Here is a 26146-nt window from a genome sequence, read left to right on the forward strand (position 1 = left end):
TGGAGGAAGGGAGCGCTTTGCTGCAGATGGCCTGTTTGTCAGAAGCAAGGGACCTATTTGAGGCTGTTATTAAACTGGTGCCCACCTGGCCGTGTATTGTACTATGGCAGCCAGCCCTCATTAGGGACCTGGAAGATGGGCCTGAGGATGAGTTAGAGAGAGAGGAACAAGGATGGCGGGGTGGGGGTGGGGCGAGTGAGGTCTCCCAGGCTCTGCTCTATGTATATTCTAGATGGACTCATCTTGAACCTAGAAGATCCCCCAGACAGATGACAATGAACAAGCTTCGCGGGGGGGGGGGGCAGGTTACAGGCTACGAGACCTTGAAAAGGTCACTTCTCTGTGAAATGGGCCCATGGCAACCAGAGGGATGCTGAGGAAAAACACCTGCTGAGCACTGTTACGGTTGACAGTGTGATGTGCAAGAGTGCAAAAGAAAATAATGACATAAAAACAGTGATTGTGATGTTTCCAGGATGGAAAAAGTGGAAAAGTCCCACTTTTCAGACGTGGGACTGAGGAGGGTCACAGTTAGGGATCCACTGCCACCATTTCTGTGGCTGTTACTTTTGTCATTCCTGTATCACCGAAGTTTGGCTCAGAGAAAGGAAGTGAGATTATAGTGGTTTCTCTCTCATCGCCCCAGGCCCAGCCACCAGCTCTCTGTGCTTCCTTCTGGAGTCTGAAGAGTACTACAATTTAAAGTCTCAATTGTTGGCCTGGATTGGGGTCTGATGGCCTGCCTCTCTCCCTCTCTCCCTCCCTTTCTCCCTTCCTCCCTCCTTCCTTCCCTCTCTCCCTCCCTCCCTCCCTCCCTCCCTTCCTCCCTCCTTTCCTGCCTTGCCTGCCTTCCTTTTTTCTTTCTTTCTTTCCTTCTTTCTCAGGCTCCTCTGATCAGTCTTCATACAGAGAATATTATGGGCCCTATCTATGCTAAGCAAATGCCTGGCCACTGAGCTAGGTTCCCAGCCATTGAGATCTTTCACACAGGACCCTACTCTATAGCCCAGGCTGGCCTCAAAATTTATGATGTTCCCATCTGCTGGGACGCTTGTCTCCTAAGTGTTGGAATTATAGATTCATATCACCACATCCGGCCCTCAAATGCCTTTGATTAGAGGACCATCTTCCTGGGGGTGGGTGGAACTCTCTTCATTTCCTTGGAAAGCCTGTAAGACCCACTTCATTGTGGAATCCTGGGTTGCCTGGAGGAAGACATCTCAGAGCCAAGCACGTCTATGTTCTGGATTTACAGGCCCATCATGCTACTTTATTTATTTAATTTTATTTTTTGTGTGTGAGTGTTTTGTCTGCATGTATGTCTGTGTACCACAAGTGTGCCTGGTGCCTGCGGAGGTCAGAAGAGAGTGTTGGACCCTCCATGCTTGTGTGTGGGGAGCACAGGCAGTCTTGAGCAGCATGTGGTGAGAAGCTAGAGCTCTTATGTTGTTGTTTTGTTTGGAGATGGGAGTCTTTGGAGCCCTGGTTGTTCTGGAACTCACTATGTAGATCAGGCTGGCCTTGGGCTCACAGAGCTCCACCTACTTCTGCCTCCTGAGTGCTGGGATTAAAAGAGTGTGCCATCATGCTGGGATTAGACTAGTGTCCTAATTTCCTTGAGTCTCAGTCTCTTCATCCTTCATGTTCAGACAAAGCCTGTGTCACAGGGCCTTCAGGAGGATGAGAGTCAGAGAACGGGAAACAATAGTAGCAGCGTCACTTGGGAAAGCAGAGCTCCTTGTCCTCTCTGTGGGTCCTGGCTGCAGCCTGCAAGGGAAACTCTCCTTTCCCTCTGGAGCTGGCTCTTGGGGATGATGTCTGTATACTTGTCTCCTAGGGAAAGTGATTTCTGGGTTCCTTCTAACTCAGCTGTGGGTTTGCCCAGGCAGGCTCTTTCTGTCACCTCTCAGCCACCCCTCCCTGTTGCCTTCCCACCCACAGCCCCAGCTGCCTTCCTTCCTCCTCCTGGGCTTGAAATAGACCCACACTAGAATTAGCAACTGCTTGCAGAGGTGCCTTGTGCAGTCCCTGACATCTTCTGGGTGGGTCTCTTGGTTGCTTTGAAGGCAGGTAGGTTAGCTAGAGGTAGGGTATAGGGTAGGAGGATGAGATGGCTTAGGGGATCCACATCCTGCAGGAGGGGTAGGAAGTGAACTACAGAGTGGATAAGAAACTTGTCTAGCACTCAGCAATGGACACTTCTGACTCTTGCCTTGGCTTCTCTGGTAGTATATTCATAGCCAAACCCTAATGTCTTGAGCATCCAGGTATGGCCTAGGTGGTTATTACAGGACCTAATGGTGGTGGTATCTGACGATGGTGGACTGCAGAGATTCCCCAGAGCAAGTGGTTAAGGTTCTCTATGTTTGTGTAAGGAGAGAGTGATGAAGACCCAGGGACATGGGCCACCCCAACTAGCCACCCCCGGGAAGTAAGAATGCAGAGACCCTTAGACACTCCAGCTCAGGCACCAGCAAGACACACCAGTCCAGACTAGAAGGACAGACTAAGCCCAAGTCCCACAAGCCTCGATACCTGCTGGCTTGGAAAGAGAGAAGAGAAAGAGGCTGAGGAAGAAATGTCTGTGGCTCAGCCATGCTAGGTTAAAAGGCTGAACTCCAGCCTGAGTCTCTGCCTTTGGGGAGTTTTAGAGGAGGCTTGGAGCTTTTTTCTATGAACCCAGATGCTGGCTTCTGGTTAGTTCCTGACCCAAGGTAATGTTCTAAAACCAGAGCTAGAACTATGCTTAAGGGGGGGGGGCACACTGGGTGGCATACTGCTTCTCATGGGGCCAGAAGCCAAGGTCATGTGGAGTTGACTTCCTGGGTTGTGGTTCGGCTTTTAAGTACCTGTCCCATTTGGGAGGGAGAGTGTTCTGGAAGGCCATGCATGTCAGAGGTCTGTGGGACCCAGGATAGGGAAAGCCTCAAGTAGGGGGTAGAGAAGAAGACACCCAGCAACCCAGCCCAAGAGCTCGCCGTGGAGACGTACCATTGACTAGGCTGGCATTTGCGCTACCTGCAGCGTTTGCAGGCGCTGCGCCGTCGGCCGCTGTGGGGGTGGGAAGGATGGAAAATGCAATGTCACAATGGAGAAGGCGACCACAGAGACATGAGCCTACTGGGGACAATCACATGTCTTATTCTTAAAAACAAACCAAACCAAAACAAACCACTCTGCTGTTAAGTGAGGAACTCAAATTGGGGATGGGGGTGAAATGTTCCTGTGGATGTCATAGGGGAGGGTGGGGACTGAGACTCAGGGCAGCATGGAGTGTGGTCAGATGCTCAGGTGGGATGGCACTTTAGTAGTTATTTATTTTGAGACAGGGTCTCCCTGTGTAGCCCTGGCTGGCCTAGAGCTGGCTCTGTAGACCAGGTTGGCCTTGAACTCACAGAGACCCACCTGTCTGCCTCCCAAGTGCTGGGATTAAAGGCACACTCCACACAACTGGTTGGGATGGTACTTCTGTGGTGACATCTGGACTGTGTTGGCTTGGCTGGTCAGGTGTGGACCCCACGGGATCAGGAAGGCCAGTCCAGGGACTCGTCAATTCAAAATGCTCAGTGAGTGGTATATGGCCTGGACAGTTCTAGAGGGCATTCCCTGTGACCACCACAGTTGTGTCCCTGAAGAACTGCTGTCAGTGGATGGTGATTTAAGCTCAGGCCATTGCCCACCTCCTTCCCTGACCGGCTCGCTGAAGATCACTGTAGAAACCCCCATGTGTGATGTCTCACTGGAAAGGGGTATCTCATGTCTCCTTTTATATCAAGGAGATCTCAACTTAGAAATTAACAATGGTGTGACACCACCAAGTTCACCTTTATGGAATTCTTTCTTGGGGTGGGAATATGGTTATGTGTGAAGCAAGAGGAAGGGACACTAGTGAGTCAGGTGGACACACTGTGTGTTTGGAGACAGGAGCTGAGACTGTTTAGTAGGGACGTTGGTTGTGGGGCAGGGGTGCTATGGTGATAAGAGAGGTACTGCATGCTAGTGTGTGGGGCTTCAACGGAGGTGCCATTTTTGGCCTGGACAAGGGGGAAGAGTGAGCATTTTATTTACTTATTTATTTCTGGTCTGATGGGCTGGAATACAAGATATCACAGAGGAATGTCTGGAGGGGATAATCTCTAGTATGCAGGGGTCTACTCCAACTACGTGCTGCTGATCTACGGGCAAGGCCTAGGGGCCCACAGCTGCAGCTATTCCTACGAGCCCATCTTCCCTGAGGGTTGTCTTACTGTACCTGGTATCTGAAGGCCATCCCCCTTCTTCACACCTGTGTGATGATTTTTGAGACATGTTAATGAAGGAGAAGCACACACAACCTTGTATTCATGCCACATCAGACCACCACATACACACACGCACACACGCTCGCGCGCGCACACACACACACACACCATTGCATGCACACATGCACATACACACACACACCCCATGCATGCACACACACACATACACACACATGCATGTGCACACACACACAAATACATACATGCACACACATACACTCCTGCACATGAGACCATTCTGGACTCTGAGCTGTGTTTCAGGTTGACATGATGGGACGAGAAGTCCAAGGGGTCCAATTCTGGCTCCTCTGCCACAAGCCATTTATATTTCACCTTGACTCCCTACACAAAACTGAATTTTGTACCTCTGTATTCTGGTTCCGTTTTGGCAAAGGACCCTGAATGGTACCCAAGAGGTCACTGATGCCTGTCTTCCTCATGACATTGTTAGATATAGAATGCATCTGCAAGAGCTTCTGGGTGTCTCTCCCCAGCCAGGCACCACAGATATTGGAACATGGGTTCAAACTATTGCATTCCACTAGATTCTTAGCTTTGTCCTATTGCCTGCACTTAGTCTATTCACCCTGGCTACTGGTCCTTGTTCACTCATGAAATCCTGTCCCAATACCTGCTGGGACTCTCAGTCAAGACTTTGCCCCATTTTGAACTCAGCCCCACTTTGCTCTTTCCAGCATCTAGACTTCCCAGCTAACAGTGAAGCGTCACTGTTAATGCTCAGTATTGAAGGGACAGCTGTGACCCTAGGGGGACACACTAGAGAGGAGTTCTTTCCTTAGGTACCAACAGCCTTTAGCCGGGATGCATGTTTTGTATTCCAGTGGCCTCTGAGCATGGGTAGCATACCTGCTTGAACTTGGGGAGGGCCATCTACCCTGTTATCAACCTTTCCCAAGCTCCCAAAAGGTCAGAGTGTTGCGGAAGCTTCCCTGGAGCTTAGGAAAGGAGTCAAAGGACTGACCGTCTTAGATGGCACTGTGCCTAAGACTGAGTGTGGACTACAGGTAAGGAGTTGGCTATTCTCGCCTTTGGGTTCAGGACTTTTTTGTGTGAGCATCTCTCTTCTATTTTGAAAGGTATTTGTATCATAGACTGCTACTCACCGCACTGAAGGACACCAGGTAATAAGGACTTTTACTTTTAAAGGGTAAATGGAACCAGGACTTGGGCATGGTGAGCTCCTGGGAACTAATTTCAACAACCTTCCCAAGAGTCACCTCTGCCCATGACAGTCACTGTTCTGTGTAGGATAGATTGAAAACTCTGCTGGTAGAATTAATAATGTCAGAAGGAACATTTCTGTGTGAGGACTTCTATTTAATAGTGAGGTGATGGGGAACCAGCTACTTCTGGCTGCCTCTACTGCTGGAGCCTGGAGATTGAATGACATGCCCAGCATCCTGAGCCCGACCTTAAGGGAAAGGAAGGGGCTCTGTGACATGACTGGACAAGACAAAGACTAGGGAAGATGGAACATATAGAACCCACCCAACTTCAGCAGACCCTGAGGACAAAGGTGGCAACTATTGGCACAGGGCATGATGTAGCGAGTGCTTTATAATGTGGAGTGAACAGATGAATGGAAAATGTGGCCTTAAAAGCTCCTTTCCTGGTTTTGCAAATGTGTGTGTGTAGGAGGCTTACCTTTTTTGTCTTTCTTCTCTTCCTCTTCACCACCAGCCCCAAGCAGGGTAAATATGATGCCAGTCTGAGAGTTCACACCCACAGCAGTAACCACCATCCGTCCTGAGCCCTCCATCACATGGGTTCCTGAGGAAGGTATAACCCGGTTACTATCACAGGGCCAAAGATTCCTCCACAAATGAACAGAAGGAACAGGTGTCTATCAGCTTGTAGTACCTTGGTCACTGAGATAATGAGTGGCACTTTTAGTTAGAGATGGGCTTGAAACAGTATTACAAGATTGCTGTTGTCTCTCAGTTCTCTGTTCTATAGAAAACACAGGCCAGAACCTCCTCTCCTGGCTTTAATAGCCACTTCCTGCTTGTCTCTACCTCCCCTCCCCAACTTGTTCTCCCACCATTATTATAGGCCAAGCAGGTAACACTCTCTTCTTATGAATAGTATTTAGAATCAGACCTCATTCTGCAAAACTAAGAATAAACGGGAACTAAGGCTTAGAGAGTACTGCTGAGGACTGGCTCACCTTCCCTTCTAATGGAGAATTCAGGGGTCTGTGAACTGAGATGAGAAAACCTCAAATCATGTAAGCTTTCATAAACCTCAAAGTGAAATTCAGCGTTTTAGCCCCATTATAAATATACATAACAAATGGAACCTATCACTAATAGCAGCACACATAATTGTAGATACATTCTAGACTCCTGGTTCTTTTCTTATGATTTACAGCTGTGGTGGATGTTGACTATCATCTCTGACAGTGGACCAGTAGTTTGCCTTCCCACTGGATCTAGTTTTGTGTGCTAATATATAAACACAGACATGACTGTGCTGCACACTTTAAAACTACTTTATTTCAACATAACTGGTTTCTGTAAGTCATCCTGTGCAAACCTTCCAAGTTTTATGCTGAGGAAGTGGGTATACTGTGACATCAGATTCCCTGGGGGCATTTATGGGGCAAGAAAATTCCTGGCACTTTTCCTAGAAAGGTTCCACTACTATTATCGTTGTTGTCATGGTTACTAGTTGCGGTACTAGGGATTAAATCTAGGCCGTGTGCATTCAAGGCTAATGCTCTACTGCAGAGTGCCTTCCTCAGTCACTTTTGAGACGGGTCTCATGTATCTCCGCTTGGCCTTGAACTTGCTGTGTGTGCTGCTGAGGATGATCTTACACTAAAGATCCCCATGCTGCAGCCTTTCCAGTGCTGGGTGACAGGTATATTCCACCATGCCTGATTTATGTGGTGCTAGGGATGGAACCAGTGTATGCCAGGCAAGCACCCTACCAGCCGAGCCATATCCTACTTAGCCTTTTGGCATATTTGAGTTTCCAGATACCATCTCACTAAGGTGCCCAAGCTTGGCCTTGACCCCACTCTGGCACAGGCAAGTTTTGAAACTGTGATTTCCCTGCCTTAGCCACTTGAGTAGCTGTGACTGCAGGCCTGCATTACCACATTCAGATCATTTGTTTTAGAATCTCAAGTTTCTCAAAACGGGTTCCAGAAAGCCCTAGAATTCTTAGGGGTCTGGAAGGGCAGCTACCGAGTGAAGTGGCTCTAGGTTTACTCATCTTCATAATTTATTTGTTTGTTTGTTTGTTTATTTATTTATTTATGCTTTCCTAGATGTATCTCTGTACCACATGTGTGCAGTACCAAAGGGAGCCAGAAGAAAACACTGGATTTCATGGAACTGGAGTTACAGAAAGTTGTGAGTTGCCTCATGGGTACTAGGAACTGAACCTGGGTCCTTTGGCAAAGCAGCAAGTGGTCTTAACTGCTGAGCCATCTCTCCAAGTCCCATCTTTGGGGCTTTTGAATCACCAAGTCTTGTTTTTTGGAAGGCAGGCCTCTACTGTGCGGGCTCAGAGAGTGGCTGTCTGACACCACAGAGAATTTGTGGGAGAGGGAGACAAATGATATGTTTGTTATCCGTGTGTTTGGATGGTAGAAGAGGTGGGGGGATCAGGAGTTCAAGAACATTCTCAGTTAAAGGGCAGCCTAGGGTACATATTGAGTTTGAGGGAAGCCTGGGCTACACGAGACCCTGTCTTAAGAAACAGTAAGACAAAGCAAAGGTGGGGAAAGGTGCTCTCTCTGCCTCTCTTTGAACACTGGACGGTCAGTCTTCAGGAGATGGCAGTGCTGATACATGCTGAGACACGACGAACCCTAGGGACACTAAACAAGCTGGAACCTGAAAGCCATAAGGTCCACAAGCTTCTGAATCCAGAGACAGAAAGCAGAGGGGGGTTGCCAGGGGCTGCCGGAGACTGCCGGGGAGTGCCGGGGACTGCTGGGGACTGCCGGGGAGTGCCCAAGAGGCTGGAGTTTCAGAGATCAGGCTGAGCTTTGTCTGGGAAACATGAGCATCTCTGGAGGTGGAGGGAACCTGTGTTACAGGAAGGTGCTAAGCATCACTGAATCCAACATTGGCTGCCTGGGAAGCAGACAGCAGCCATGCTTACTCAGTCTATCCACAAGGAAGTGCAGGGTGGCCTTGCCCCTCAGCCAGCTCCCGCACATCCAGCAACTATGTCTGCTCTCTGAGACTATCCAGCAGGGTAAAGCTGGCCTACACTCACAGTGTTCTGGGCGCTAACTCTGTTCATATGCTGGGAGGAGGGGATGACTGGCTCATGAGACATTTAAAGAAACTGAAGCCCCAGAAAAGCATTGGAACACCTATGTACACAAAGGAAATACTTGGGACACCTACTGAGTCCTGGAACCATGCCACACCTCCATCCTATAAGCAGTAATCTCAGCTCTCACACCAGGGAGAAACTGAGGCCGAAAGGGTAAGGTAGGTTGCCCCAGACCCCACACTGGTGAAAAGCTACGGCGAGCTTTAAAACTCTGTCTTTATAGCCTAGAATCTTGAACATAGTCCACTTCTCCCAAAGGGAAAGGCCCCAAAAGCTAGCCCTAAAATCTGGGTAAGAGGAGGCTGTCCTGGAGACTGCTGTGCTGGTCCTTGGATCCAGAGGCCACAGGAAGGCTTTTTCCTTTGCCTAGCAGAGGAGGGATGGAAAAAGATGTGGGGGCCAATTTTCACCCATGATAAGCAGGCCTCAAATCACCTTCTAATCTAATCACTCCCATCACCCCCTGGGGGCTGGCAGCTCCTGTAACCTGTGTAGGTAGAGAGGGGACAGAGAAGGGGGCAGGACATAGGGCTCTACAGATCTGGGAAACCCCTGAGGGCTTCTCAGGCTACCACTGGATTGAAGCAGGGGCTTGGGGGTTGGGGGGAGCACAGCTTCTCTCCCCCAAATGTCACTCTGACAATGTCCCACAGCTCAGATCCTTCCAAGGCAATGGTTCTCACCTGATGCTGGGACCCCCAACCATAAAATTATTTCCTTGATACTTTATAACTGTCATTTTGCCACTGTTATGAATCATAATGCAAATATCTGACATGCAGGACCCTGGGAAAGGGTCATTTGACTTCCAAAAGGGTCATGACCCACAGGTTGAGAACTACTGTCCTAGGGGCATGGCTGGCTCTCTGAGGACCCAGTGGTGCAGTCAGACGCAGGATCAGATCTCAGACTTCGTGTGTTCCTTGTCTCCTGACCTCTGGCACTTGACTGCTGACCCTGGGGCATGCGAACCCTTTTTCAGAAGTTTGACATAGCCTTAAGGTTAAGTAAACTAACCCAAGCTAATGTTCATATTCCAGAGTCTATCAGATGTCACCTGCCTCTCAGGGACCTGCTGCAGGGGGATTGCTGGGTAATCGCTATGGCTGGTGCCTCTCTAGGCTATCAATAGAACAACTGCAGCCTTGTTCTGGTATCTGGGACCCGTGGTGCCACAGACCTGGGCTTTTGGGATTTCTTAGCCCTTCTCTCTTCCCATTCTGATGTACCATGGTTTGGTGTTTGTCCATCTATCCATCCTGAGGTCAGTTATGTGGATGCTTATAACCTGGTCTAATGCTTCTGAAAATGAGATCTTTCCAGACTCTTCTCCTTGTTCCAGGGATGAACTTGGGGTTTGGTGAGTGCTAAGCCAGAACTCACTTTCTCTATCTCTCCTTGGTTTTGCTGTGCTTTAAGCTGAGTGCAGGTCTGTGGTCTCCACAACAGGCTTGGACCCAAACTCCTAGGGGCTCAGGGTCCTTTTAGGACCACAGCTGCACAGGACTGGGACAAACAACTAGAACCTGACGTGTCATGTGCCAGCAGGGGATTCTGAAACTGGGATTTGGGGCAAAGTCTATGGATACCTCAAAACTAGTGACTATGGGTCTCTGAAGAGTCAGCAGACAGGAAGGCTGGCAAGGGTTCCTGCCAAGTTTAAGGCTTCTAGTCATGGCAGCAACCCCAGATCAACTCAGAGGAGCTGGGGTGGAGGAGAGGCAGCCTTGAGGGGTGGAAGGGGTGGGCAGGACATGGAAATGAAGGAAAAGTCTTTGCTTCCACATACTCCTTTGGAGTGGAATAGCCAACCCATTTTACACATGAGCAAATAGAGGCTCAGGGGAGATGAAGAGTTGTCTGGGGTCCCCAGCCAAAGAGGATTAGAACCTAGCCTTGTCTCCATCAGCTATAAGGAAGAATGTCCACAGGGGTCCTCAGTGTGTTCTACAGACCCCATGCCAGTGACTTCCACTTTGTGATACCACAGACATTCTATGAGCCTTACAGGTAAACTGAGGCTCAGAGAAGGCAGTGACACTTCTGAGGCCACACAGCAATTGCACTCCAGAGCTCAGGGCCGTTCATCCCTGCTGCCTGCTCTTCATACATTCTGCGTAGCCTCTCCCCCTCACTCTTCATGACTCAGGGCTAAAGCTGGGCACAGCCTCCAGATGGCAGTGGCCTCCGGGTCAGAGCTCCCTACCTGGACTTGATTGGCTGGAGCACTGTTTCAGAAGTCTGTGGTAGGCGGGATCCCTCAGTGAGAGACTGGTAAGATTAGGCCTGGCAGGAACATCCTCAGGTCTGTTCTTTACTTTGATGAACGGGGATGGTTTGCACAGTGCAAAACTCATCAGCGTTGCAAAGCAGTACTCAGCGTGCTAATGGGGTGGCTGTGGAGGGCACCGGTAGTCCTGGGGACTTCCGGTGAGGTGGGTCCTAAGCAGATGGCAGCAGTTAACCAGGCAAAGAGGTAGCAAGACAGGTGTTAGGAAGAGGGTCTGCCTGTCCCCAGTTTCCCTCTGGGCCTCCTATCTCTGTGAGAGACCCTGTGACTCACCCTAAACCAGCAGCAGCCAGTTTCCAAAGCATCTCTGTCATTCTGAAATCTCTGTGTCCTGGAGTCCTCCCTGGTTGGCTTGTAACACTGTTAGCTAGTGACTCTGAATGCCGTCTCCACCAGGCTCCTGCTGGCATCCTTCCTCCTACTCTTTCTCCACGCTGTCTGGAGACCTGGCATCTACTCAGGCCCTGGGCTCCCATAGAAACCATTGCATGCTTCCTCCAAGGATGCCTGCCTGTCAACTCCTGCAGCTCAAGGACTGGAACCAGGGCCAGCGGGGGGTGGGACCATCTTCTGATCTTTCACGTGGCCCTGTGTTCCCAGAAGGGACTGCTCTTCCATGATCTCTCACTCAGACCCCAGGGCCTTTGCACTTGCTATTTCTCTGCCTGGAATGCATTTCTCAACGTTCTGACTTTAGCCTGAATGCAGTGGTTTTCAACCTGTGGGTGGCAACCCCTTTGGCAAACCTCTAGCTCCAGAAATATTTATGTTACTATTCATAACAGTAGCAAGATTACAGTTATGAAGTAGCAACAAAAACAATTTAATGATTGGTGGTCAGCACAACATGAGGAACTGTAGTGAAGGGCCATAGCCTCAGGAAGGTTGAGTTCATGAAACCTGAGTCAGGTGCTACATGACCTGCTAAGATGCTCCCCTGCCCCAGGCCCCTCCCCCTCCCTGCAGTCTTGTGTCTTTGATGGATTCATTGTCCCAGAGGTCACCTTATCATTTGCTAGTGCATTCCTTCCTTGACTGCTACCCTCACCAGCTTCAAAATTCCAGCACAGCATAGTCCTTGTCTGTCCCAATATCCACTGGCATACAGTAGGTGCTTAATAGATATATGGTTATACTTCCTAGTCTCATGTCAACTTGACACAGGTTAGAGTCATCTGAGAGGAGGGAACCCCAGTTGAAAAAAATGACTCCCTAAGCTTGGGGTGAAGGCAAGCCTGTAGTGCATTGCTTAATTAGTAACTGATGGGGGAGGGCCCAGCACATTGTGGGTGGAGCCACCCTTGGGCTGCTGGCGGCCTTGGGTTCTGTAAGAAAGCAGGTTGAACAAACCATGGGCCTCTGCACCAGTTAGTGCCTCCAAGATCCTACTCTGTTTGAGTCCCTGATCAATTGTCATATGGAACTGGGTGAAATAACTCCTTTTGTCCCCAAGTTGCTTTTGGTCATGGTGTTACACACAGCAATAGTGACCCTAAATAAGACAAGCAGTGAATAAATTCTAGATAAGTCAATACTTTCTATTATCTGAAAGACTCATGGATCTTTCTGTTGTATCGCCAGGTCATCCCACTTGCCTACAGGGAAACGGACCAAGCGAGCTCCTATTCACCCTCTAAACTCCAGCTCACTACCTCCGCTGACCTCTCGGAGACTTTCCTGGCTTTTGTACACCATTTCCTATCTCTCCTGTGGGGTTAACTCTCTGATGGGGAGCTTTTCCCAAACCAGTTTGGACTGGAGATCCCAACAGCATAGTCAGGCACTGAGACCTATTGGTCTCTGTAGGGAAGGGTTTCACAGAAGTGTTTTCCCCCATGGGCTCCCCAGCCTGTCTCTTGCCCTCGATGCAGCCAGAAAAAAATGTCAGTGCTACTAGGCAACCCCACCTGGGGAATTCCATTCTACTGAGAATAACATCAGGATTCTGACTACAGTCCAGGATCCATGTATCTACCTCTCTGTTCCTTGTTCCAGTGTGGTCCTACCTCTGGGTCTTTGCATTTGCTTTCCTTCCTGCCCTTCCCCAGGAGTGGCAAGTCTGGCTCCTTCCCATTGCCTCCTCTGTCACAGGGCCTGATGCATAGTGGGTATTCAGAAAGATTGTCACTTTGCAGGAAACCAAGCCACTAGAAGCTATGTTTCTGGAGTAGGACACCTTGTAATATTTGCAGTAATAGTGCCAGGCCTGGCTGTGGCTCCGTGCATGGTAGGTATAATGTGAGCTTGTTTGAGAAAGGGGTGCTGTGCTCATAGAGAGCTGGTCCTGCCAGCAACCTCGGAGCCAGGGACTACACCAGCGTCCCCATGGTGTGTGTGTGTGTGGTGGGGCTGGTCACAGGGGCACTGTGGACTGCAGCTTACCTGACAGCAACATGGGGTCCTTATCCACAGACTTGCGCACCTGGTCAGATTCCCCTGTGAGTGAGCTTTCATCAATTTTGAGGTCATTTCCCTGGATGAAGAGGCCATCAGCGGGAAGAAGGTCACCTGGTTGGAGGAAGATGGGGTTCAGTAAAGTCAGCTGGAAAGAGAAGCTGGGGCATCTAGGGGGGAGGTACCTAGCATACAGCATACAGACCCAAGATGGTGCCTGCAATCAATGGGCACATAAAGTGACATCCTTGGTGTCTGACACAGAGGCATCCTGGCTCATTAAAGTGTGTCCTTCATATTGTATATCCTTTGACCTGATGTGTCTCTGAGGTCAGCATGCTCTATGGTTCATTTTCTTATAGTCTTTTTGTGGCTTGGAGAAGATCTTTCACGTTAGAGCAGGCTATTTTGGGTAGACTAAGGACACCCCAGTCAAGTGAGCCACTAGGACTGTGAGGAAGCCCATTCCAATCTCCCCAGTCTGTGCCTACTGACCCAGGACATCTCTTATTCAAACCTCCTTTGGAGCTAGTCCACTTGCTTTTTCAGTAGCAATATGACAGGCCTGGCATACTCACCCACCTATTCGACTCTTGCTAACTTCCATCAGCCCGGAAAGATCTATCTGAAGTCAATTCAGTGATGGGAAATGGATTATGTCTCATAAGCCCACCCTGAGTATTGGTGAAGCTGTGTTGGAAGCCTTCTGAGGCTGCTTTCTGACTAAGCACAATGATTGATTAGTTATGTCTGCTGCAGGTGGACGCTGGAGTATAGCGGCATGTGTGTTATGAATCCAACATTTCTGATTTAACTGGATGTGGGAAGGCTAGGTCTCCTCTGGGATCTGCAGGGCCTCAGAATACATCCTGCCACAACACAAGGTTTTAGGGATCCCATCCTATTTCCTGGATTAGGCTCTTTGTATCTGCCTGCCCTGTCCCACCTCTACCCAGACCCCAGATCTAGAAGCATGGAGCGGACACTTACCATATTTGATCTGGGCAATGTCCCCGACCACGATCTCGGCCACAGGGATCTGAACCACCTGGCCGGCCCGGACCACAGTGAACTTCTGCTCCTGCTCAATTCGGCTCTGCAGGCCCCGGAACTGTTTCTCCTTACTCCAGTCATTGAAGGCTGTGACCAGGACCACACAGATGACTGACAGCAGGATGGCAGCCCCCTCAATCCAGCCTGCTTCTGCTTCACCTTCATCCTCTGCCCCACCCTGGGCCGTGGCACATCCTGTAGAGAGACAAGGAAGCACTGGGTTCCCGGGCCAGCAGACAAGAGCTGCCACATAGCTTAGCTCTGCTAAGTAATCCCCGATAATCAGATGATGGTGGCAGACGATGGTTTGATCGGGTGCCTCTGTGCCATGCTCTGGGCAAAGAGCTTTACCTGGTCATTTTATAGGGCACCTGTGTATTTCTTCCACAGATAGGAATTATTTCTTCCACAGATAGGAATGTTAAGGCTTTTCAGAGGGGTCTACTAACTTCCCAAGCTAAGAAGGGCAGGTGGAAAGTGAGGATGCCTTCCCAGGCAGCATGACTTCAAAGACATCATCTGACCCATACCCTCCCTGCCTCTGTCCCAGCTGTGAGACACGCTTTAGTTTTCTTATGAGACAGGATTTCATGTAGCCCAGGCTGGCCTCAAACGGCCTGGTATGCAAAATCTGTAGCTCCCCAGCCTCTCCCTGCTCCCAACAGGACTCCCAAGAGCAAGAAGCATTTGAAATCTTCTGAATACTTAGAACCCAAGGCTCTGAGTGGCCAGGGGTCACACCCTGGGTGAGAGTTGGATGATCTCTTCATGGGCTTGTATCCCAGGATCAGTGTCTGACCATCACCTTTGGACAACTCAGAAGGGTGTCTTCCACAGGGCTTAGCTTGCAGAGGTACTGGGCAAGCCTCAACCCTTGTCCTTCTTCTGGACAAAGAAAGGAAAGAGGCTTAGAGATGGACAGTGATTCAAACGGAGTCACACAGCAGATTTGAGTTTGAATCCAGGCCTGGACTCTGAGCTTAAACTTGTCTTGCCCTGAGCCTCTGAGCCTCTGAGCCCATGGCAGGTGGACAAGCAATCTGACCAATCGAGCATCCAATCTGATTCCGAGGGATAGAGAACAGCACTCTCAAGAGACCTCAACAGAAGCATCAAAACAGGAAGGCCAGGGAATGCACGGGAAGGTAAGGGATCAAGCGACACATGCCACTCGCTGGAAGACTCCGGGTCTCCAGCTGAAGCAGTATCCCTCAAAGGCCAGCAAACGCCTGAAGGGGCACCTGTCCTGCCTCCCTCCCTCCACTGCTCTCCTAGTGGAACACAGTGTAGCCAGCTGCCTTCCAGCCAAAGTGTGGCCGGACCAGGAGCAGTGAGGTATGGTAGGGGCAGAGCCAGGGCAACTCAGGCCACACTCCAGCCACCAAAACATGATCTTTGGGCCCTGGGTCTGTGTACCTCAGAGATGGTCATGGCAGCAGCCATCTGTATGGAGCCATGGGGGGGGGGGTCTCTCTTTAGCACATCCCAGGCTACCATGTCATGTCCTATCTTGACCTCTGCCAGCTGTTTCTCATCTTCCCTCTGCTCAGCAGGGCCACAGGAGGCCACGGATGCGGGTGACTCAGCTCCAGCTCCCTCTGTAGAACTGGATGTTTTGGCCAGAGCCATAGAGTTTCAGCTCTTGGTGGGAGACCTTAGCATATCCTCTATGGCTCAGGGTCTCATACAAATAGCATCCAGTTCCTCCTGGGTCTAGCCTGATAAGTGGAGTTTTCACCCCTCATCTGTGACAACTTCCCATTGCAACAGATGGGACCATTATAAAAAAAAACCCACAGCCAACCAAAATCCAGAGATGTGGAGCCTAGTTCCAGTGGGTCATCCACAAAACAACCCTACACCCAAGGGTCAGGAAACAGTTAGGAAGAAGGGGCAGAAAGGGCACGAGAGCCAGAGGATCAGGGATTGTGCTATGAGGTTATGTCACATCAGAAGCTACACCCATAAAGTCGTAGCAACATGACTGACTGCCCAACCTTGAGTCGAATGAGGATGACATCAGTGAACACGTCAAACTGCACAGGGAAAAGCCCACAAGACCCCTCAGCCTTACACAAAGAATTGTAGACAATGGAGTAAAACTGGGAGCCAGAGAGGTGGCCCTCCCAGGAAGAGCACACCAATTGGTTGTCTGGTGACAAATGGTCAGCCCTGAAAACATGCATGCAACTAACAGTATATGAGCTCAACAGGTTATATTTAGGAGTATATATGTAAATGCAAATACATATACACATATAATAACAATAGATGAAAAGGAGACCATGGATTTGAAGGAGCGATGGGAGGGGTATGTGAGAGGCTTTGGGGGGGGGTTAAGATAAAAGAAAAGAGAAATGTAATGTAGTTAAAATACAGTCTCAAAACAAACAAAAATAAAACAAACATGATGTCTATCTCCAGGGTTATTGTGTGGATTAAGCGAGGAGGAAATGGGCTTGTGCCACAACAGCTCCCAACTGAGGTAGCTACAGAACCCATAGGATGTATGTTAGCCTGACCATCTGCATCTGCAGTCTTCCTCATTTGCTGAAACCATAAGGAAGTCTGTCCACAGTTCATCCCTCTTACTTTCCTATGGGAACGTCCATCCCACGATCCACGGTCAGAAAATGTGACCTCCCTTCTTATTGCTAGCCTGACCTATGAAAAGCATCTATCTTCCCTTTCTACCCTGGAGGCTAGGAAGCTCAAATCAAACTTAAATCGGAGTCACGGTAGCAATTACAGCTGGGTCTTATTCGCCTTCCCTCCTACCCTGTATGGAGAGAGCTCATCTGGTGTGGGACTTGAGTTGTACTATAGCGTGGCATGGAGTGACGAGAGCACAGCCTGGTAAGGCTGTTGGGCAGCTCAAGCCCCTCACCACATGTGCCACCTTGCTGTTGGGCTTGGGAGTCCCTGTGAGACAGGAGACATTGTTTCTTCATAAATTATGTAATCTATAATATTTTGTAAGAATAAAAGGAAATGGACTTAGATATTGAGTAACCCAGAGCAACTTAACCTCCTCTCCATACCCCAGTTTTCTCATCTTTAAAGTAGGCCCAGGCCCTGAGCTGGGCATACTGGAAATGCCTCACCAATGCTCACCATAGCTATTACGACAGTTGGTCTAGCCTTGCACTCGTAGGTGGGCTGACTAGGCCTTAAGCATGTATTGGTCTATGTGGCCTGAACCCTGGCAAGCTTGGTCCCTCCTGTAGTGCTGTGGGGGCTACATGCTCATGGACCCTTGTACATGCTGTGTGCCGTCAGGAGCACTGGGGGACCCTACCTTCATTGCTCTCTCCCGGTGGGTGGTAGAAGGACAGTCCCAGGGAGATGATGGCCGCGATCTCCAGGATGATAAGTGTCACGTCCTGTAGCGCTTCCCACACCAGCTGCAGGAAGGTTTTTGGTTTCTTTGGAGGTATGAAGTTTTGCCCAAAAATCTGTTTCCTCTTTTCCAAGTCTGGAGCAGTGCCTGGTAAACCTGTGGACAGAGGGCAGACAAGTTGGACTTGGGGCCAGGAGAGACGCATGCCTGTCCCTGGGAGCTGAGGACGGAGCAGGCAAACATAGCAGGGACCTTCCAGGTGTTTGCCCTAGGAGCCCAGTGTTCCAGGTAACTCATGTCTTGAAGGGGGCCCTGCTAAATGACCTAAGAACATGGATGCTTCCAGACTCCAGGGGACCTTCCATCCCTAGAAACGAGCATGCCAGAGAACATCTCACATGCCTGACATCATAGCCCAGCCCAGCCCAACTCGCTACAGCTCAGCAGAGTCATATCACACAAGGACTCCTTGGTGTTAAGCATCTGCTATGATTTATTGAGTATTGGGCTGAAGGTGATCACCAGAATGACTGTCACCCAGTCACAAGGCTAAAGGAGTCTTAGCTCAGACCTTTGTAAGCTACAGAACCTGTGACTATCTAAGTCTTCCTCCCTAGACCTGGCTGGTGACCTGCCTTGGGAAAACACTCTCTGGAAATGTAAGGCCAGAGCATCTCCAATCATCCACATGTCTCTCTGTCCTCATGGGTGATGCTGACCTGGGCAGGTAGAGAGCGGTGTAACAGGGTGGACAGACATTGGAGGGATAGAGCTATAAACAAGGACCTCACACAGTCACCAGAAGCTGAAGGAGGCTGAGAAGAGCCTTTACTGATAGATCTAGGGCAGAGTCTGGCCAACACTCTGGCTTTCAACTTGGTGCTCCAGAGAGAAGCCACTCCTGGCTGGAGGCCACCCACTTTGGGACAGTGTGCTCCAGTGAGCATGGCAGTGACCATGCAGTCCGTGTCTTCCCTGATTCTGACTTTCCACACACCTAACCACAGCAGAGCTTGGAATGCCATTTAATTTCTCATGAGCCTCTGCTGGGCTTTGAATCCTGCAGATCCTCAGTTTCTCTCCTTCTGCTACAGTGATGGAGATGGTGATGGTGATGGTGGTAGTGATTGTGAGGGTGATGGTGGTGGCACCTCACTCACAGGGTTGTACACTGCTCAAGTCAGCAAGCATTTGTTATGTTCCCGTGTGGTGCACAGCCGTGCTGTAGATCCTGGGGCAGAGCTGAGAATGAGACAGCACAGCACCGATGGGGAGCCAACCTCCCATGTGGACACACATGTGCATTACTGTGAGATTTATATGGGGGGAGGGCAGCAGATACTCAGGTGGTTCTGGTTGTGGCTCCTGGACCAGGGGCAGCACAGACAGCCAGGGAGGCTCTTGTCCTGCACCTGTCAGTGGGGTTCATTGATAATCCACCAGCTCTCTGCGCCTAAATAACTCCCCAGCCCCCTTCATGCACCTGACCTCTTGCCACACTGGAAGTGCCTCGTTATTCCCAGATGGACATCATGTGTCCTATCTTGCTGCATTGCTTCTCATTTGACTTCTAGACTGTAGCTGAGGTCTCCTCTTTTACTCACTGCCTCCATCCCAGCCCACCCAGCTGTGCCTGGCTGGCTTCTGACTCCCCCTGACCCTGCATACCCATTCTGAGCCCTCTACATTGTCCTTCTGTGTGCTGGATCCATCCTCACTAACACATGGATGACTAAGGACTATCAAGCCCCTCATTGAATATGAAGAGATTGGTGTGATGAGCACCAGTATTGGGCCACAGCAGTATCCTGCCCTATCTGGCCTGTGCTTCTTTATATTGTTGTTATTAATGTGTGTGATGGGGGGGGGGAGCACATGTGTGCCACAGCATGTGCTTAGAGACCAGAGGAAAACACTGTGGAGCAAGTCCTTTTCTTCCACCTTCATGTCAGCTCTGGGACTCTCTGGCTGTCAGCCTTGCGACACAGGAACCTTTGCCACTGAGCAATCTTGCCTGATCTGGCCTGTGCTCTTTCCGAGCCTCCTTGCTCCTACACAGCATGCCCTCTCTCTCACAGGGGCAGACTGCAGCCACCTTACCGTACGCCAGCCCTGGCCATGATGGGTTATGGGCTTGTGGGATGATCCTGTCATGCTCTGGGGCAAAGGTTGGTCTGAGGCCTGCCCATAGGCTGGCACAGGGGGCCTTAGCCTCATCTCACTCACCACTAAAGGCTGTGTGTCTGAGTGTCGTGAGGGCCAAGCATGAGGGGCTAGGCTCCTCCAGGTCACAGGCTATCACAGGAGAGTTAAGGTGGGTGGAGTCAGGGATGGGGTGCACCTTTCTCAAGAACGCAGCCCTTTAGTCTTTTCCTGGGAAGGCAGAAGAAGCCTAAGGCATGCTGAGGTGGGGACTTAGGATTCAGCTATTATATTTTCTGGGGACCTTGAACTCATGTTACCAGGCTTGGCGGCAAGAGCCTTTACCTGCAGTGCCAGCTGGCTGGCCCCTAGAAGGTACTGTAAGCTGGAGTTTGGGTTATGTCATAGTCCTCTGTAGAACCACCCACTGATGCATGAGGCATTCAAACTAGACAGCATCCAAGAGGCTTCAGGTGACACCTTGGGACCTAGCATGAACAGGGGACTGTGGGTGTCTGGACATGTGCCCAAGGGTGTGGTTATAATCCTGTGTTGTGGCTGTGTGTGGGACTCCATAGACTATCCCTTGCCAGAGGCTGGCCCAATGGGCAGTTCCCAGGAGCCTGCTACTAGGGACTTGCAACAATTGGCTGAAATGATGAAACAGGGTAAGACACCTGGACTGCTCCTGCTCTGTGCCCTCGGGCAGGTGGCCTTCTGTCTCTGGGCCTCATTTTCTTATGCCAGATATCTGAATGATAATAATGTTCAGAATAACACAGGACCCAGTGGTTGTCAGCTGCTAGTACTGTCATTATTAGCAACCTACATAAAATGCACCTACAGGTACGGGATCCCAACCTGGCCTCACACTGTAGCCATGGCGACATTTAAAGTGCTTTTCATGCCTGGGTTCCAATGCTGGTTTCTGGCTGAACTGGACAGAGCCATGTCTCAAGGTGGAAAGAACTCCCTGGAATCTTGCTGTGCTACTGGGGTGTGGTGGTCCTCAGACCAGAAGCCTCTCCCAAGAACTGGGGGAAATGCAAGTTCTCAGGTGTCACCTGGCCTGCTACATAGGTCACTGGGTGGCCCTGTCATCTGTGTGGTTACCAACTTCCTCAGGAGTGGGAGGCGCAGGCTCTGTGTAGACCTGTTGACCTGTAGAGGCAGGACATGTAGGGAAATGGCTGCTAGGTGACCTTGGGCCCAGGGTCCCTGGAGAAAAGATACCTGTAGGCCTTGGATCCATGGCCAGCCTGGTCCAGATCACATGGTGGTGGGTCACAGAGTCTGGACCCAAGGAACTGCCCTTTGCCCACTTCTTCAGGGTTTCCAGTTTCCATGGGTCCTGCCTGACTACTTGGAGGGTCTAAGCAGCTTCCAGGTTCACAGCCTCCAGGAGGCTACAGTTGATGCAGAAAGTGCATGTGGCTGAGAACTTGACCGACCCAGACATGGGGCTGAGGCAGCTAGCACCCCGGCAGGGAGAGAAGGGGCAGGAGGAGGGGAAAGAGGGAAGCAGTCAGGGACTCACCCTCACTCCGCTCTGAAGAGTCCCCAGACCTTCACAGCCACCCTGCTTCTGGTCCCCTGGGGCCTCTTTGAGATCACATTTGCTGCCTTCTCACCAGGCCACAGGTTCTGCTCATACATGTCATTGCTTTCTTAGTCTTGGCTCCTAGGTTCTTACCCAGGACCCCCTACTGTGCCTTCTTCCCTCAGTTGATTGTCAGTCTGGTGGGAGTTTACCACCTCCTCCTGAGAGCCTTTCTTGATTTACATAGCAGGAACAACCTAGGTTTTTTACCATTCCCTGATGCCCACCCATCACCAGTTCACACTTTACTCACACACATTGCTCACACTAGCCCTTGGGCTAGGCTTTGGCCTTGGGTGGGGACATGGTAGGGTGCATGGGTCTCAAGCCCTGATTGAGACCTGACTTTGCTGCTTCCATCTTCTCGACACTGATGTTCGGCATCCCAAAGGGGCCCCAAGAAGCCTTCCACTCTGTCTCATCTCTTTAGGGATCAGAGATGGGGATGCGGGTATCTAGGCTGCTCAGAGACACTTGAACACAGCAGAAAGCCTTGGACTTCCAGGAAGCCATGCAGGCTTGGCTTGGACTCTGGGACAACTGTACACATATGTGTCTCCCCTGTGGCTTGAATCTATCAGGGCCATGGTAGGTAGCAGGGTTAGCTGCTGTTCACTGTGCATGCCAGGCACGTGCACAGCCTGCGATCATATCCTGGTTCTTGAGGGGGGTGGGGTGGGGCATGGAGTTATCTCTTGATATTTGGCAGTCTTGTGGATCCAGAGTCTCTAGTGATTACGAATGTACTTCATGGTCACATCACTGACTGGGTTCTCTGTAGAGTCTTCTGGTGTATTTTACACACTGGGGTATGGTGGGGTTCATGGGCCTCTAACCTGACCCAGGCACAGATACTGGTCTAGTGGTTTAAATCTCTTCCTGTCCTTGATCTGAGCCAAGCTTAGTTACTGCCCATCTTCCACAGTAGAACTTCTATGGAGGCTATCTCTGCTCACGGCTCCAGAATGTTCTATGTGGGCAGGGAAGAGGGTTCATGGGAAGGGGGATATGAGGGTGGATAGTGGGAATCTCTGCATGATGTGAAAATATTAATTATTTATACCAAGGGACAGTTAGGCCCCTGAGTATGAGTCCTCAGATGAAACAGCTAGCAGCCACTTGGCACTTAGGATAAATAGCAAATAAGTTGTTTAGTATGAATGATGTCCTGTACAGTATTTGGGACATATGACTAGTAAATTAATTACTTGCTGTTCACCTGAAATATGAGTCATACTGATCGGCACATTGTGCCCCCAAAGTTCCTCCAGGTCTCCCTCGGATCCACTGTGCATGGCGCCATAGTCACTCAGTGGGGAAACTGAGGCACTCACCGTGAAAGTGGTTTTCTCTTTAAGTAGAATGCTTCAGCTGCAGAAGAGGGCTTGAACACAAGAAGGGATCTGCCCTTCCACCCTGACCCTCTCCATGCAATGCACATGTAGGGGGTGTGACCAACAGGGTAGTCGTCTCCTTCAAACAAAGCTTTGTGGGCATTTCATAATCTGTTAACCTCACAGAAGACCCTTTATTCAGCCTGTCTCCTGGTGGCTTGTCCTCTCCCCTTAGAAAAAATTAGAGGCCCAGAAGCTGTTATCAGCTTTTTTAATGGCCGCCCGGCAGGCCTTCCTCCACAGGTGGCAGGCTTCAAAACACTGTAAGCAGCACTTTCCCGATGCTCCAGGAGGGGGCGCCGTGCACAATGGACAATAGGCAGGTGGGTGCCTGTCTCTGAGATTCCATTCTCCAAAAGTGGCGCCCAAGGACAACCTGACTCTACTTGTTGAAGATAAAAAAGGGTGATTATGGTATGTCTTAGGTACACGATGAGTATGTGGAACCAGGGCAGGATACTCTTTTCTTCCTTTGAGCTCTGATGCTAGCCACACCGAATCAGCAGCAGAGCAGCCTACCTTCTGCCGACCGTGACACAGAGCTAAAGCCCAGATCATGGAGGCTCTGTGACTGCCCTTTCCATGCCTGGTAGCTTTTTGCATCAGAACCCAGTGCCTAAGTCAAAGGCAAGGATTCTGCCACTCTCTGGCAGCTCCGGAGCCAGCCTTGTGTTCTATACAGAGCCTTGGCTGTGGATGAGAGCTAACTCCAAGGCACCTGAGGGGATTTGGAGAATGTAGTCACCAGGCTTGGTGTTGCTAAATATTTGTGCTGTCAGTGTGATGTGGGTTCTTCCATTAGCATAAATAAAAGCCTTATATTTTGAGGAAAAAAAAACCCATACAAGCCTTTTAAAAAGCTACATTTATAGAAAACCGAGTTTCTGTCTTTGGAAAGTGAGTGGGCTAAAAAAACTGTAGTGCATCTAGCCAATAATATACTACATGGCAGTTCTTTAAAAATGAGCTCCGTTTATGTTCCCTCACATAGGAGTTTCTCCGAGGAAACCTGATGAGTGAGACAAGCATTAGAACACTATGTGCCGTTCGACTCCATCCGTGTAAACCAGAAAATGCTACATCCCATTGGATGCACACACCTGCAAGTATGTGCGAGATATGCAAGGACCTGACCTAAACTCACAAAGGAGGCGCTGACTCGGAAGAGGCAGTGGGACTGGCTGTGGTGATTTGCTCTGACTGGAATATGTGAATTTTAAACAGGAGAATATGTTTCATCTGAATAATTTAAGATTTAATTATGAAAATGAAGGGTTTTTTCCCCCTATACAACTTTTAGATGAAATGGACCTGGAGACCGTATCGCTGGGTTAATATTTTAGCCTTATTTGTGAGCTGTGTGTTCCTGATTGGATTATTTCAGCTCTGTCATGGCATGGCTAGGATAGTGCCTAGGTCATGGGCATGAAGATGCAAACAAGGTATGGCAAGCCAGGGACACAGTAGGTACTCAGCAGATGACCCTATCATCTCTCCTTCCCCCTTGTGTCTTGTCTATAGCTCTCTTTCAGGACCATCCCTACCTCTTTTTTTTTTTTTTTTTTTTTTTTTTTTTTTTTTTTTTTGGGACAGGGGAACAGGGTCTCACTATGTAGACTAGGCTGACCTTGAACTCTCAAAAGACTTGCTTGCTTCTGCCTCCTGAGTGCTGGGATTAAAGGTGTGTGCCACCATTATGCCAGGGTATACCAGGCTATCTTCATCCTCTTAACCCCACTGCATACACCTAGCAAAACTCTATCCAAAGAAAAAAGTATCCCTGGCCAGATGATTCCTGCCTGACTCCCACGGTCAGGTCATCATCATTGCTGTCCCTTGGGTAGCTTCAGTAATTGGTCTCTGCTCCCATCCTCGGTCTGCATCTTCAGAGTGTATGGAAGGTGCACTGTGTTTGTGTTAAATCCTTATCTGTTACATGCTGGTGGTTCCTATCACATACAGTTAAAAGTCACAATCCTTACTACGACCCAATCCCTGGTCCCTGCTGTCCTCTGGTGTCTCACTGCCCCATCTCCACCTTTATGCTCCGGTGACGCTTGCTGGTCTCTTTCCTGAGGCTTCGGCACAGTGTAGGCCTCAGGACCTTAGCATGTGGTGCTCCCTAGCTGGGAATGCCCTCTTTTCTTTTTTCTTTCTCTTTTTTCTTTTTTCTTTTTGGTTTTTCGAGACAGGGTTTCTCTGTGTAGCCCTGGCTGTCCTGGAACTCACTTTGTAGACCAGGCTGGCCTCGAACTCAGAAATCCGCCTGCCTCTGCCTCCCAAGTGCTGGGATTACAGGCGTGTGCCACCACCGCCTGGCTTGGTGGATTCCCTTTCTAATGCTATTCTTGCCCCAAGAATCTCTTCCATTCCCATAGTCAACAATCCAAGTGCTTTTCTTCTACCTGGCTCCCATGTCAGCTGTCATCTTCACGAGCACATGGACAGAGTGGCCTGTTTTGTTCTGAACTACAGTAGATGCTTAGTAAGCACATGGCCTTTCCTAGACATGCATGTCGAGGAAGAACCAGAGGGAAGAGGCAATGCTTGTCTGCAGATTGGCCTTTTCTCCAAGGTGGATGTTTTTGTGAAATGGATTCAAATTTTGGGGGGGGGACACTTGGGGTCTCCTCTGGTCATCCCCTCTGTGCCAGAGCTCGCTCTCAGTGGCTTTGTGTTCTCGCTAACAAGCAGGGTAGGAGAGGCTCCAGGCACACCCCCAGGGTTGTGGAGACCAGGGGCAGGCTTGCTGTGCACATGTGCACTGAACACCCGAGCCTTGACCAGGAAGCCTTGTGACCTCTCCATCCTGAGGCTGCTCCTGGGAGAACTCCAGGATACCGGGTTCTTCTTGTTCTTACAGATGGCAGCTTAAAGACCAGGCTAGGAGGCATGCTGTAGCAATGGATGCACTTTCACAATGTAAGAGTTCTGAGGACCTTAGGGGGATGCCTGGGAGATGCAGGGAGCCAGGTGTGAAGGCAACTGAGTGTGACCAGCTGAGAGTGAGTCCCTGTGGAGTGTGCTGTAGAAGCTGCATCTGTTCCTCGTCTCCTGGGGTGGGGGTGGGGCTCCTAGGTTCACAGTCCTCATGAGGACTTGTGGGTCAGGCAGGTAGAGGAGTCAGATCTGACCCATGGCTGGCCCACACCGTGACAATGATCATAGCATTCCCACTGTTTATCCTACATGGCTCATGGCTTGCCTGTGACCTCATTTTGTGAACTGTTTCAAAAATGGAGAAACTGAGGCATGAAGCTATAAAGACACCCTCCTTTGGGTTTAAAGTCCAGGCTCTAATCCCTGGCACCAATC

The 26146-nt window shown here is 50.0% G+C and overlaps 1 protein-coding gene across 20 annotated transcripts in view; it reads right to left on the minus strand.

The window, feature by feature from the left end:
• Atp2b2 (ATPase, Ca++ transporting, plasma membrane 2) overlaps positions 1-26146 on the minus strand; it is a 298783-nt gene that overhangs the window by 55664 nt on the left and 216973 nt on the right. For 11 of the 20 annotated variants that reach the window (XR_868849.2, XR_001785094.2, NM_001347365.1 and 8 more), the window contains 6 exons: positions 17654-17851; positions 14293-14550; positions 13291-13416; positions 5967-6092; positions 4253-4285; positions 2992-3051 (listed from right to left, as the gene is read on the minus strand). Coding sequence is in view for 17 of the 20 variants with exons in the window: in NM_001347365.1 (NP_001334294.1) it covers positions 2992-3051; positions 4253-4285; positions 5967-6092; positions 13291-13416; positions 14293-14550; positions 17654-17851 (801 nt within the window). In the remaining 3 variants the exon portion in view is untranslated. The remainder of the gene's footprint in view (positions 1-2991; positions 3052-4252; positions 4286-5966; positions 6093-13290; positions 13417-14292; positions 14551-17653; positions 17852-26146) is intronic. The other 9 variants (XR_868850.2, NM_009723.6, NM_001036684.3 and 6 more) reach the window with 1 other exon arrangement.

The sequence above is a fragment of the Mus musculus genome, chromosome 6 (genome assembly GCF_000001635.26).
Source record: "Mus musculus strain C57BL/6J chromosome 6, GRCm38.p6 C57BL/6J".
Lineage (NCBI taxonomy): Eukaryota > Metazoa > Chordata > Mammalia > Rodentia > Muridae > Mus > Mus musculus.